This window comes from Fringilla coelebs (genome assembly GCF_963513975.1).
Source record: "Fringilla coelebs genome assembly, chromosome: 5".
In the NCBI taxonomy this organism is placed as follows: domain Eukaryota; kingdom Metazoa; phylum Chordata; class Aves; order Passeriformes; family Fringillidae; genus Fringilla; species Fringilla coelebs.
Window position 1 is genome coordinate 42,289,174 of NC_140033.1, and position 14,049 is coordinate 42,303,222.

At 47.8% G+C, this 14,049-nt stretch overlaps 1 protein-coding gene across 1 annotated transcript; it reads right to left on the bottom strand.

Moving 5' to 3' along the window:
- Positions 1–2,035: 2,035 nt before the first annotated feature.
- On the bottom strand, positions 2,036–6,988 carry DUSP6 (dual specificity phosphatase 6). Its single transcript, XM_084206302.1, has 3 exons — positions 6,056–6,988; positions 5,046–5,483; positions 2,036–3,638 (listed from the first exon to the last, which is right to left on the bottom strand). The coding sequence occupies exons 1-3, from the start codon at positions 6,456–6,458 to the stop codon at positions 3,331–3,333; spliced, it is 1,149 nt and encodes a 382-aa protein (XP_084062428.1). The 5' UTR covers positions 6,459–6,988; the 3' UTR covers positions 2,036–3,330.
- Between the last annotated feature and the right edge of the window lie 7,061 nt (positions 6,989–14,049).

A 14,049-nucleotide genomic window follows, 5' to 3' on the forward strand; every position in this document is an offset into this window, starting at 1 on the left:
AAGCAGGACACACACTGCAGAAGCAAGCAGAACTCAGCACGAGAAAAGCTGGCAAGTGCTCATGGAGGATGAGCAATTCCCTGCACCATGCTCGGACAGTTATTTGGGAACCTCTGTGGGGAGGGTGAGCATTGCAGGTTAGAGCTCTCATCACTTTTCCTCCAAGCCCCTTGTAATTCAGAGCCAGCCTACGACTGCCAACACACCCAGCAAAATCAGACATTGAACCAGGTTTTGGGTTGGCTCCACTTGTAATTTGGGGTTGCCTGTGACCAAAGTCGCTGTCACGCAGCCTGGTTCAAGTTCAGCCAAGGGTCTGAAACAGCCCTGCTTTGGGCCTCGCTCAAGGAAAAATCTGGAACAAGTTTTCAGCCTGATTCTGCTGTATGTGTGTGTGTGTATGTGTGTGTGTGAGCAGAGCTCCTCTGTGCCTGCTTGTCGCAAGAAATGATGAATTGCAGAAGTACCCATTTGGTGTTAGTCATTCGGTGCAGCAGGAAGGAAGCAGGAAGCCCTTGTGAGCATTAACTTTTCAAAGCAGCTTGCAGAAAAAGCCAAAGCTCTCCTTCCCCGGGCTGCACAGCCACATACTGATCTTTACCTCCCCATCTTGAGGGCCACCGAGTCACATTTGCAGCTCCTTCAGCCGGAAGTATTTGCCCGGTGCAAACAGCTGAGGCATTTGGTGCCAGCCCTTTCTCTGCTGTGCGAGGAGTATTCGAAGGGGGAGGGAAGAGGAGCCTTACACTTGCCAAATGGGAGAGGTCTGATTGCACTCAACAGGTTCAGTTCACGCTGTGACCCTGCCCGGCTTCCTGCTATTCAGATGTGTTACTTCCCCTTTGTGGTAATGGCCTGTGGCAGCCGGCCAGAAAACACTATTAATTTCAGAAGTGGCCTGACAACAAACCCATAGCAAAACGAGAGGAAGTGGCAGGGAGGCCATCTGTTAACTTCAGCAGAACAGTAGGGACACAGCTATGTAGGTTCTACAAGGAAAGCAGATTAATAATCCACAAAGAGGAAACTGGCTAAAATTATCCACAGACCATATTAAAAAAAAAAAAAAAAACCAAACAAGGGAGTCACTTGAGCTGCAGCTGGACAGGAAATTGCTAGAGCTGCTTGCAAATCTCCACTTTGAACAGAACAGCACAGGGAATGCCAAGAGCGGAAACCGTTCAAAACTGGATTAGCACAAGCCAAGTTTAACTGCAACCCACTTCTACTTTCACAGTTTATGCGCTCAATCTAGGCCACTGCATGAGACACTGACTCACTTTTTTCCCATGTTTTGTTTGCATTTCATTTCACACACTTGCAGTTTCTAAAATTACTTCAGATGTGCTTTGGCTGCCAGGAGTTCTGCAGTACCTCAGCCGACAGCCCCAGCCCCTCTCTGTGGTACTGCACACAGATTTTGGCACCACCCTGCCTTGGGCCAGTTATCATCAGGAAGGATGTTAATGAATATAAGTTGCAGCAGGAAGTGTTGCAAGTGCTATAATCCCCCTTTTTCCTTCTGCAGAGACAGAGCTGCTCGAATGATCCAAAGAGGAAATGAGGTGACTAAGGGTATATATAGACTTTTCCTCCCTGCCTTCATTAAGTTGCAAGGTGGCTGAATGGCAGCAGAAAAATCATTTACAGGCTGCAGACTGTTGATGAATCTCTGTGAAATGAGTTCCTGCCAGACAGCTAAGCAGAGCATGAACCCATCTCCTGGCATCTGTAATAGTGACCAGAATTCATAAACAAAGACAGAAAACAACACCTCCTTACTCTTAGTAATAATGAGGAAAAAAAATTATGGCCCAGAGTCAGGTGCATTCCTAGTATAGCAAAGAGATGCTGGAGTATTTTGTAATTAACCTACAGGCCTTCAAAAGCATTCCCTTCACCAAAGCAAGATGAGAATCTAGCACATTCACTGTTTATTCATTTAGGCACTGGTGGACCAAAGGGGAAATCAAGGTTTTATTATCTTAGGGGGATGTACAAAAGCTATTGAGAGCAATTATTGCCCTTAAACATAACCATATGGGTATGTGCAATTAACCACAACTACACAGAGGGGACAGGGGGAATAAACCAGCCAGCTTCTCCATAGCCAAAAATAGTTATTTATTTATTAATAATTTAAGGTTTTACATTCTTATAATAAATTCCATCTTAAAACTTTTACACTGTAGATTAGACTCTCCCTTATTGGCAACCGTGTGCAGGTTCACTGTGCGTACACACAGGTACAAATGCTCGCACATACTTCCAGTTTTATACAAAAAAAAAAAAAAAAAAGACGCAAAATATTGCATTTGAGGTGAAGCTCCCTGAAGAATTTGTACAGAGGTAATGCACTGTTTAGCACATCTGAAAGTTTTAAAAAGTCATCAAAAATCTTTCGCATTCAAAGACAAACCTCCTCCCAGATGATCTATTTACAAAAGGTAAGGCAAAAAATTAATTTAATTTAAATATATATATATGTATATATATATATATCATATGGAACCTACATCAAAAGCACGTGGAAAAAAAAAAAGAATCACCACAAGGAAAAGAAAGATATATGAAAGAAGAGACTCCACTTCCTCAAAAAAACCTGATCTGCAAACTTCTTACCATTGCCATTTCTCCCTCATGGAAAGCTTGCTTCAATGAAATTCAGCATGCTGCAAATATATTCTTTGCAATTAAAACAAACAAACAGAGCAAAATTTATGAAAAGAACAAAAACACAGGTGTCCCTCGGATTGATTTCTTGAGTACATGTGAATTAAGGAAAAAAAAAAAAGCAAATAAATTTAAGGTTAAATATTTACATTGATCAAGTAAAACACTACCAAGCTCCTAGCAAACAAGTACTCCAAACGCACTAAGCTGAAATCTCTTTCTTTGGCTCCTCTAAATTAAAACAAACAAACAAACAAAAATAACCAGTCTTCACTGAAGACAAAGATGCGTGTCACAGATCTGAGAGCAGAGGGCAGAAGGACAGTTCCAGCCTCTCGAGAACACGTGCCCAGCCTGCCCAGCCTCACCCTAGCACACGGGAAGTCCTCGGACCCCGGCTGCTGCCCGAGCAGGGATGAAGGCGCTGCCCACCTGCTGCCCGGGCACCGCGGTGCTGCCCGGAGAGCTCGCCCGCCGCGTCCCCTCCCTTTGCGAGAGCGATTCCCTACTGGGTAACCTTGAGTTGCCTGCGCTGGCAGCTGCTTGCTAACAGCAGAGGCCAGAAAAAGAGAAAGCTGCGTTTCTTTATCACTGCCAAAGAGAAACCATTGAGGAGTGATCCCACGAAACGGACAGGAGAAGGGAGGTGGTGGGAGCTCACGTGGACTGCAAGGAATCCACCTGGAAGACGTTCTGGTTGGAAGGGGTGGTGAAGTACAGCTGCTGGTTCGGCACTCGATTGTCGCAGGGGCTGCTCAGTCCCAGAGTCCGCTCAAAGTCCAGCAGCTGACCCATGAAGTTGAAGTTGGGTGAAATGTTGGACTTCTTCATCTTGACAATATCATAGGCATCATTCATGGACAAGTTCAGCTTCTGCATGAGGTAGGCCACCGTCACTGTGACCGAGCGGCTGATCCCTGCTAAGCAATGCACCAGGACACCGCAGTTCTTCCCCCGCGCTTCATCTGGACAAAGAGGCAGAGAAGGACACGTAAGACAGAGGGCTGGTAACTGATCTCTCAACGCAAATGAGATTAGCATCAAGTAGGAAGAAAGTACAATTCTGATCCCGGCGGCCAGCAGTGCAACTCAAGAGTTAACTTCAGCGGCTTAAAACCAGGACAAGAGAGGAATCCACTCCCCCTACTACCCAAGTCCAAGAGCTGAGAAAACTAAGAATGAGACAAAGGGAGCAGGACACGCTGCATGACACTGTTTTAAAAGCCAGGTTTAAAAGACAGGCTTTTTGGCTGGAGATTTGCCTTTAAATTCTTACAGTCCCCTTGCCCCAGCATGGAAATCCTGCAATATGTCACTGAAAGGCTTTATACAGACCAGCAGACTGCAAAGGTCTATTAAATTATTCTCCAACTGTTGTGCAGCTAACAATGGAGGTATTCAGGCATTTTAAAAGAATGAGGGAAGTCACAGGGGACAGCCTATTAGGAGGAACAGGATGTCAACATTGGTTGAAAATGGGTTCCTTTGTAATAGGAAATGCATTACAATGCCTGGAGATTAGTTTCTTTGTGGCTTCTAGCCCACATTTCTTCCTGCTAGGCTCAGATTACCTACATTCTCCACTATTACCGGTATCATTCAACCGGATTACAGCACAGCTTCCCAACAGATAATGCAATGCCCACCCCACCGCACCCCGATGGGGCAATCTGAGTCCTCCCCAAAACGAAGGAGAGTGCAGATTTTAACCAGAACTCCTTGGGCCCAAGGGTACAGATTTCCGTCTGAGGGCCTGCTGACCGAGGCACCGAGCCCAAGAAGTAGATCATTATTACCATGAGATTTAATTTAAACTCTGGCAATGTATTTGCCAGGGACACCGCTTATTCATAACTTGCATTTAAAAGCTAAAGTTAGATTTCCAGATCGTTTCTTTTTATTATACTGCACTTCAGTAACATCAAGGAAAAAGGAAAAAAAAAACCCAAAACCAACAACCCAAAAGCAAACAACCCCAAAACCAACATCAACAAAGAAAACTATCAAATAAGCTATCGACCCCAGGCTCATTTGCCCCCCACCCGCCAGGAAATGGTTTAAGAAGATCCCCCCAAGATGCACAGGGCTCAGTCACAAATGACTCAAGGAGGAATTCCAGGGCCAGACAAATCAGATATGCCTGTGCAACCCTGAAAGTGTCGCTTACAATTCACCGGGACTTCTCAATAACCCCCCCAAACAGTCCCCAACAGCCCCTCAACTTAAGCCGGCTTTAAAATCAGAGAACGGGGCATGCCCCAGAGACGGCCATAAATGCTGCTACCGCTTCTCGCCCGAAATTCACGAATTCTGCAAAATATAACGAATTCTGCCTCTTGACATGTAGATGTTAGCAAGTAACCGGGTCTTACCTATAAAGGAGATGGCCTCAGGAAAGAACTGAGACAGATTTTGGCTCCAGTGGTCAGAGATCGGGATCTGTTTGTACTTGAATTCACCGGCGTTTTCGAAGAGATTAGGCAGATTAGGGGTAACATTCAAGATGTACTTAATGCCGAACTCTTCTAAAACATCCAAATTAGTGGAGTCCTTGGCACAGCCTAAGTAGAGGTAGGGTAAAATCTCCACCGGAAAGGAAGGCTGGTTGTTGGAAAGAGGGCTGCCATCGGAGTCGGTGGCACTATTGGGGTCTCTGTCAATGTCAGATTCAATGTCGGATGATGAATCGGAGCTGATTCGGAGGCCTCCCAAGCCCAGGACTGGCAAAGGAGGAGAGCTGCTGCTACACGAACTGTCTAGGTTAGTTTCACAGTGCACGGCGAACTCGGCCTGGAACTTGCTAAAACCACCTGGAGAGAAAAGCGAAGAGGAGAAAATGCAACCTGATATAAGTCGGCATGTCGACTTACTTCCCTGGTACAGCCCTGCCTGCAAAGGAGCGTCTGGGTTTGCACCCTCTCGAGCCCCGGGAAAAAGAAGAAAAAACATGTCACACTCACAACGCAGACAGACTAACTTAAAGGAAGGGTTAAGAAAAACGTCCGCTGCGGTGGAGGGCTCAGCACATTCAAGATTAAAGCTCTGTACCGCTTTGCCCTGCGGGGACCGCTGGAGAGGTGCCTCGGCGGCAATTCCTTCTGCCAGGCTCATGACGGAATCCCCGTTAGCCCTGTCCTCCCCACGCTGCCATAGTGATTTCAGACATCAAGGTTTCTTTAAACAATGCGAGGATAAGGATGGGCGGGGGGGGGGGGGGGGTCGGGAGGGGGGGACGAGGGGTAGAGTAGAGGGAAAAGCCCCCTACCCAGGTCGGTGCTCTCCTGGCGCATCAATCCACTGCCCGGGGAACGCTGCAGACCGCATCCCCCCTCCCTTTACCCGGGCAGAGATCTCTCCCCCAACCCTAGGCGGCCCTTCTCACCTTCCAGATAAAATGCCTTGCAGCCTTCATCTTTGAGGCGCTTGAGGAGCAGCCCCAGCACAGACTCGCCGCCCGTGTTCTCGTTCCAGTCGCGGCTGTGCTCGTCGTACAGCACTACGGTGTCGGTGCCGCACCGGCGGGCGAAGCGCTCCCGGTCCTCCTCGCTGCTGGCGACGAGGGACCGCAGGGGCAGGTTGCCCTTCTGCAGCCGCCGCAGCATGATGCCGGGGATGGCCACGTTGATGGCCGACTCGATGTGGGACGACTCGTACAACTCCTGCGGCCGACAGTCCATCAGCAGTAGCCGGTCATTGCCCATCTCCAGCTGCTCGTTCAGCCACGCCACGGATTTACTAATCGCCATTTCCGACGCGAAAGGGACGGGTCTGAACGTATCTAGCATGAGGAAGGACGGGGGGAGCGGAGCGTGCTCTGGAAGCGCCCCTCTCTCTCACAGAGGCATGCGGCTGGCTCGGCGGGCGGGCTGCACCCCTCTAACTCCGCACAACTTATCTCCCTCCGCCCCAGGAAAATGAATCACGCAGCCCCCCCCGCGCCGCTTCCCCCGCGCCGGGCGGCGGTGGAGTCACGGGGAGGGAGAAGCAGCCCCGGCCCCGGCGTGTGTGCGAGTGCGCGTGTGTGTGTGCCTGCGTGCGCGCAGCCAGCCTGCCCCGTCTCCTCTTTTTTCTGTCAATGAATCCCTGAATGAACCTGCCTAATCGCCGCTGCAGCCCGAGCCCTTGGGCTTTTCCTCCGCCACGAGTGAATGAAATCCAATTAACGCGCCGCCGAGCGGGGCTCCCCGGCTCAGCACGGAAGCGCTGCGGCGGTGGCGGTGCCCCTTGCCTTGCGTTCCCCTCCTTTGCTTTGCTTTGCGGCGCTGCCCCGCCGCCGCCCGCAGCGCCCCTCGGCCGCGGCCCCGCGCAGCCCGGCGCCCGGCGGCTCCTCAATGGGTACAACCGCGGCTCCGCTCAATGGATACATTCTCCGCCGCAGCCAATGGGGGCGCGCGGAAGGGGCTGTTGCCGCGGCGACGGGCCGGCTGGAACAGGTTGTGTTGATGAATCGTTAATGAGTTTGTCATTCACAAAAACGGAAAGGAATTTCCGCTCCGGATAAGCCGAGTGCAAACAAGCGGCAGCCGCGGCGCGGCGGGCGGGGGCGGCGGGGGCAGGTGAGGGGGCGCGGCCCGGCGCTCCCCCCGGCGCTCCCCCCTTCCCTCCGCCGGCACCAGCCCCGGGGCGGCCGTCGCTCCGGCGGAACAAATGGCACTTTTTCTTTTCTCTCCCTCCCTCCATATTTTCGCTCCCTAAGTCATACCCCGCGGGGGTCGGCCGTGTTCCCCCCGGTTCCCCCGAGCTGATCGTGGCCCGGCTTTTCATTATGGCGTTCTGGGAATCCCATTTTTAGGGAGGCGGGTAGGCTCTGTCCTCGGCTGATCCCTACGGGGGTGAAGAGTAAACCCCGAGCTAATCTCTTCCTACGCGGCCCGGCTTTATTCGCTGCACGCAGCGCAGCCGGGGAGCCGGCCCCGCCGCAGGGGCAGCCGCAGGCGCTCCTGCAGCAGCCCGGGCGGGCCGCCCCGCAAACGTGAGCAGGGAAAGTGGCCCGGCCGGCTCCTCCAGGTAGCCTGTCATTGAACCGCGTTCACCCGGCCGCGGCGTGAGTCCGCCGCCAGCACCGAGCCCGCAGCCACCCCCGGGCTCGGGGAGCGCCGGGACCGCCGGCAGCACGGCGGGGTCCGCTGCGCGCCCTCGCAAGTGGCAGCGCCCGCGCTGGCGGCCCCGGCCGCCGCACCGGCTCCTCCTGCGGGTGGGGCCCCGCCGCCGCCATCCTGCGCTTCCCCCCGGTCCGACCGGGCGGAAGGGCGCCGCAGTCCCCGCCGCACCGGGAGGCGGAGGGGAGGGCTGGGCTGCGGTGCCCGTCGGAGCGGCGCCGGGGTAGCCGGGGACGGGGGCGAGCTGGGGCCGGAGGCTGAGCCGGGAGCGGCGGTTCCAAGGTGCGGGTTAGTAAATGGGTAAGAGAAAAGCGAGGAGCGACAATAAATCAGGAGAAGCCTGGCCTGAATGCTAATCCTGCCACCAACATCTGCTTTGAAGTAAAATTGTTCGGGAGAGGCTAATCTCTCTTCCACTACTATTGCCCTTCAGGGCTCGCTGTTTTTAACCCCAGCTGAAGGAGGTTCTTTAGGTAGTGAGTGGCTGGAGAGTGTGACCCTGGGAACAGATAGTTGCACGGGCAGTCCTGTGTGTTCCACAAAGAAAATACCCGTGATGTTAATTAAAGTTGGCACATCAGTCGCTGCAGTTTCAAGCAAGGCTGACACCCAGATGGCATTAACGACGTCCTCCCCAGCAGGGATTTTGAGAGGTTCCCCTCTTGCTACCTTTTTCAGAGGCTTGAAAGTAGGACTGAAGTGTTACACAAACCTTGCCTCACCCCTTAGTCATGAGATTTCCTTGAACTGATGCTCAACTCACTGGGCACATTACACACCCTGTCCCATGGCTCAGCACGGGCAACTTGTCCAGCTCCCCTTGCCCACTATGGACCTGTCCTCTCTCATTAAAGGCTTTCCAGCCTGTTCTTACCAGGCACTTCCTTTGCTGTTCTGATATGTTCAGAGTATACTGTTTAAATGTCTGCAGCAGTGGCAGATCAAACTAGAAAGCAGAAGCCTTTGGTTTTATTTCCTTAAGCATTTTTTGGGTGGGATACCTGCCTAATAGTATAAATATACTATTACAATAAGTAATGATAGCATTTAAAGATATTTTTTACCATTAGTACTCTCAGTTTTGACAGAAATACTATGAATGTTCAAGGGTAAGTGTATGTAGGCATTAAGATGTTAGATGAAGCCTACTCCAGAGAGTTGTATTTCTGAAGTGGAGCTTGAGACAAACTTGTAGTGGTGGTAGCTATAGCCTGCTCATTGCGTGGCAGCAGTCTGAGGGGGTATTTGGTGATCTGGGACCCAGGCAGGAGATTTTACACTGCAGCAGAGTTAAATCAATCAAATACAAGCAGTGCCCTTTGAATTTGTAGTTATACCTCCCCCAGCACACACTAGCTGAAGAACTAAAGGAGAATGGGAGCTCTGTGCCACCTTGTTGTCTTTCTGTTTGCATGCATGTATGCATTCCCTTTTCCTCTCTCTGTCTGAGCCACTCTGTCCTGTCAGTCACTGAGGGATGCTGGAGCAGATTCAGTTAACCATGCTACCATCTGATGCTTTGTCAGAGACCAGATGTACAACACAAGCTTCACCAGGAGGCCAATTATCCTTCAACTTCCAGAAGTTTTTGTAGCACCTGAGCAGTGAGAAGAGCCTATTCCTGTCGACCATGATCCCTTCATTCAGCCAGCCTCTGGCAGTTAGGTTTTCAACTCTGAAGTGTTTATTTTTGGATGGGGAGGGACATGTGTTTATTTATTTTTTATTTTTGTTTTTGTTTTTTTTACTTCCTTGTCCACAATAAGACTTCTTCAGTCCAGCCTAAAGCTTATTAGTAGCAAATAGCCTATTTTGCTGGCTTTTGGACCATTTTGGATACCACATGCTCATTTGTAGCATGTGTAGAGGGCCCAATAGATCTCCATGAGTGCTTATGACCTGAGCTTCTCTTGGCCAGATATATAGGACAAGAACATTGCATGGATTAAAATTTAGTTTTGTTTCTCCCAATTCCTTCATATCTCTCCCTGTAATAGAAGCCCTGGCCCTGAATTAGACAGACAGGCTATCTTCATAGTGTAATGGGAGAGAGAAGTACCAAAAAGGCAGGTATCTATGACATTTTGAAACCAGGCCAACTGGGTCACTCTGAGGCACTTCACAGTCTGGAATACTGAGGCAGCGATGTGGAGGCATCCTCAGAAGCTTAGGTATTGATGAAGTTTCTTCTTGCATTAGATATCAGGGATGAGAATTTATTTTTTTTTTAATATAGGTGCTTTCTTCCTCTGAAGATTTATCTTCATGCTTCTCCTCTACTTAATTGAAGCAGAATTTTATGGGAGTCTGTCTTTCTATGAGAAGATGGGGCATAAAATATGTAGGAAAGGGTTTCTGCTGCTTTGTTCACTCCTTTCCCATGTTGCATCAATCAGTATTTGGAGAGTAGGGACTCCAGCCTTCATTTTCCACATCCCTCTGATGATCTGAATCAAAATAGCAGAGACACCTTCTGTATCTGCAGTGTTTAACTTCAGGCAAGCAAAGAACACTCTGGGACTGCCTGCTGGAGAAGGCCAAGGAGCATAACACATGCTGGCATCGGGATTTTGGGTGAGATGCCAATTCAACTCAACTCTGGAAGTGCAAGAGCTTGGAAAAAATAGTGAAGACAGGTTTCTCCACTGGCAGGTCATACTTAGGTAAGAATTTTGAGGATCACGACTATCAGCTTTGACTGAACCAGCAAATGCCTGTGATTCAGCTAAAAAGTCATTCAGATACTGGAAGTTAGAGGTTCACTTTTTTACCTACTTATTTCCTCTCAGTTGTCACTTTCAGAAGGACTTAGAGAGGACAAATTGCACCCTCAAACTGCTCAGTTCCGTTTGCTGTCTCTAAATTGTGCCTGGTGGAACCTGTAATTGTTTTCGGTGGAACATAAAAGCCTGTAGTTTTACGCGCTTACCTTTCAATCTGTGATTCTCACCTTCAGGTTTATCCCTAAGTCCTTTATACAGTTCCTTTTAGTTTCACTAAAAGTGAAAAATCAATGAATGTCTGTGTTGGTTTCTGTGAATGAGCTGTTTGAAAACAGAAATACACAAATCATCCTAGACCAAATTGTCCATAAAGTAGAGTGCCATTGGTGTAAGAGTGGTTAGTGCAAGGTGTCTCAAAGGGAGAACAAAGGTGTCCTATAAAACATTTTATTTATGTAAAGTACAAACAATTTATGGAAATGACATTTAACTGGTTATTCAATGTCCAATTATTCACATCTAAAATGATCCCTGAAGTTGGAGAAATAAAACACTTGAATGACTCCATTTAGGAAATCCTTTTGACTCAAGTGCTTTCCTTGAAACAGCAAATAGCTGGATGACTTCAAGCACATATTTAATTGTGCCTTGTAATAAAGTAATGTAATTAGCAATTACTTAGGAATGATGCTTTAAAATACTTAACAGCTACCACAGACATGCATTTTTTTTAGGAGGACTCCTTGTGGTGTAAACAGGGCTCCCTTCTGAATGCAGTTCGTGAGTTCTCCAAATTGTTCCTTAGGTGAGCAGTTTTGCTTGACAGCACATCACTGCTGGTTGTTGAATTCTCTTCTTAGAGGATAAAACTAAGCTTGTAGAGGGCAGTGCAAGGCACACATTTAGCAAGACTTGCAGTGTATTGGCCAAGCATAGAAGCAAGTGCTGTAATATATTTTTTCTTCTTTTTTTCCTTTTCACCAAATGCTGCCATTGCTAGTGACACTTTTGGTGGCACTGACCTGTGTATCACTTCACAGTGATTTACAATCTTCTGGCAACAGAAACATAGCACAGGTGGGCATCTGTCTGCTAAAAATAATAAACATGAAGAGAACAGAAGGCTACATGTCTGCACACTTTTTTATAATTACATGTTAATTTGATAGCTTTCAAATTAAAAATGGACTGTATAATACCGGCAAAAACCAGAAGACTAAATTATAAAGGCAGACTAAATTATAATTTAGCAGACTAAATTATAAAATTATACTGTGTGTGTGATTGCTTGAAAATACAGATACACCATTATATTTGGTGGCAGTGATTAAATTAATAAATTTGCTTACTGGTTGGAATGTAGATTTATATGGTTCTGTTACCTTAGCTAAGGAATAGAGCAATTCCTATCTAAAACTCCTGATTTGTGGTGCTATTTGTACACAGACAACAATGTGCTTGTGTTATTTCTTTGCCAATACCAAAGAGTTCAGCAGTGTCCAGAGAGGGTTTTCATGTTGTGCAGGCTGGTGTTTCTCTCTGCTGTTGTCTGCTGTTCAGTGGCAGGGGGTATCACACTCTACTGCACCGTACATCACACCAGATGAGGCTGCTGAGAACATGCTATGGTCTCTTTACAGCGCTGCCCGCTTCGATTGAAGGGCTAACTAGGGACTAACGTGTGGGCTTACCTGGGGAGGCATAGTGCTGTCATCCTTCAATAGCCCTGTCCCATTTTCATCCTGTTCACTCATCCTACAAGGAAGCAAACCTGACAGCGTCAAGGAGGAGTGAAAAGAAGCTCTCTCTTCCCAATGCTAAAGATTTCTTTTCCTCTGTTTTTGCAAAATCCCCTGCTACCAAATCTCTGTGTTCTGACCATGGGAATAAACCCTGCCCCTGGGATGACTGAGGGCTTGTTCTAGACCATGAAAAGAGTAAACAAGGGCTGCCTTTGCACAGTGCAGGGTAAATCAGCTGTGCAGAGAGCAGAGCAGGGACAGCAAATTACGTAAGAAAAAGATTTTCATCCTGGGACTGGCATATTCAGGAAAAGAAATGCTATGCAGCTATCTTATATTTCATTTCCAAAGAGAGGCAATTGTAGTTGAACCAAGGCATGAACAATTCAATTTGCATTGTCTGTTTTCTATACGGCCACTGATGTGTCCTGGGGACCCCATGGAGCTGAGCACACAGTTTGGCTCCAGGATGTCACAGGGGGAGACACGTGGACAATTATGCATCCTGACACCTGCAAACTTCCATTTAGCACTTCTGCTTTACTCTTCACAGATGAAAAGTCCCTCATGGGGACTTCTCCTGGGCCAGGCAGGACCTGCACCAAACCAGATACAGACACTGACAGAGGTAAGGGTTTCCTTATTACTGAGCCTGGAGCTTTCCCTTGTGACCTGCTGCTGTCAAAAAAGGCTGGTAAAAGCTTGTTCAGGGGGAATAAGTACTGAATTGATGGCTAGACCCAGGTGCTAAAATGTCCTACTCTGTTTAAAAAAAAACCAAAGGGCTCAAGTCACAGGCTGAATTTGAAGCACCCGTGGTGCTGCTGTTCTCCAGGAGGTGGAATGTGATTAAGTCACTCAAACCTTTCTGGTTTAGTTTGCTACAATTTGCACCTCCATTCCCCCAAAACAATCAATCAAATAAACAAACAAACAAACAAACCAAAATATAAAAATAACGTTGCCAAACTCCAGTGTCAGTCGGTCACTACAACTCCTACAGATCCCACAGATCAGATAGGTTATTTCATTTGGAAGCTTGAGGGACTTTAATTGGTAGGAGAGGAAAACAAGTAGAAGGAACTTTATGTTTGGGGCAATGTTGGGTTGCTTACATTACTAGAAAAATAATATATATTGAGGGAACAGAGTGTTTTTGAAAGGCAGGCATCTCAAGGGAAGCCATAAATGGGTGCGGTAGTTCTTTGATTTGGTATTTAAGAGCTTTGCAGGATAAAATATACCTCGAAGGCTGGGTGTGTACAAGTGAAATCTCTGCAAATGTTGGCAAGACAGTTACTGTTGTCAAGTTTATTCTGGCTTTAGTATGCTTAGGTATTTATGAGGACTTAATAGCACAACTGTCACATCCAAATACCAGGTCATCACTGGGTATGTCAGAGCACAATGACATGATGATTACAGGACTCTTCATGGTCACAGATTTTGTCACTTGTTTGGTACATTGTTGTCACCAACATATCACAAAGGTAAATTATATTAAAATACTGCTTTGTCTGAGTAATTTTGCAGCAGAACTGTAAAGTATAAACCATTTTCACAAATGGTTCACAAGTTAGTGCTTTATCACAAGGTTATGATGAGCAGCATGAAGGCATGCATGCTTGCACTTTTCTGCAGATAAGAAGGTTTATGGCTAGCTGTGACGACTGGGTTCAGAAAGGTGAATGTTACGCAGCAAGGAGGTTAAAACGAAGTGGGTTGTAGGTACAATTGCTTCTGTGTCGTGTTTCAACAAGGAGAATCCTGCAGACCATGGCCAGATGCATCGAATCCCAGCCTTGCCCTTGT